Source organism: Penaeus monodon, chromosome 34 (assembly GCF_015228065.2).
Source record: "Penaeus monodon isolate SGIC_2016 chromosome 34, NSTDA_Pmon_1, whole genome shotgun sequence".
Classification (NCBI taxonomy): Eukaryota; Metazoa; Arthropoda; class Malacostraca; order Decapoda; family Penaeidae; genus Penaeus; species Penaeus monodon.
The window spans coordinates 32471913-32472269 of NC_051419.1; the positions used below are offsets into that span (position 1 = coordinate 32471913).

The 357-nt window shown below is 54.1% G+C and overlaps 1 protein-coding gene across 1 annotated transcript in view; it reads right to left on the bottom strand.

The window, feature by feature from the left end:
• Positions 1-357, bottom strand: part of LOC119594743 (macrophage mannose receptor 1-like) — a gene marked incomplete in the record, with an annotated part of 4860 nt that overhangs the window by 1728 nt on the left and 2775 nt on the right. The window contains 1 exon segment of the mRNA XM_037943832.1: positions 104-331. Coding sequence (XP_037799760.1) covers positions 104-331 — 228 coding nt within the window.

Consider the following 357-nt stretch of genomic DNA (forward strand, 5'->3'; position numbering starts at 1 on the left):
TTTATAATAAGAGAACAATTAAAAGACTTTTTTTTTTTAGGCAAATACTCTAAGAACACCATTGGACGCGCACAGCTTCTTAAGAAAGGTAGAAGTGACTTACTATTTCCTTCTATGAAGATGTACAGAGCTCGCAACACTTCAATATCGGTGATGGCCAGGAGGTCGCTGGAGGCTCCCGCACACGTCTGCCAAGCCTCGTACCAGGTCTCCTCTGCCCACGTGACGAACATCATGCACAGGCCTCCCACCTCCACGAAGAGCATGGGGCACGCAACGCGGCCGCCCACCGCCGACGGGCCGAAGGGAGCCAGCGCTGCGCTCGCGGCCTCTGGGGGAACGGAGGAAATCGCAACC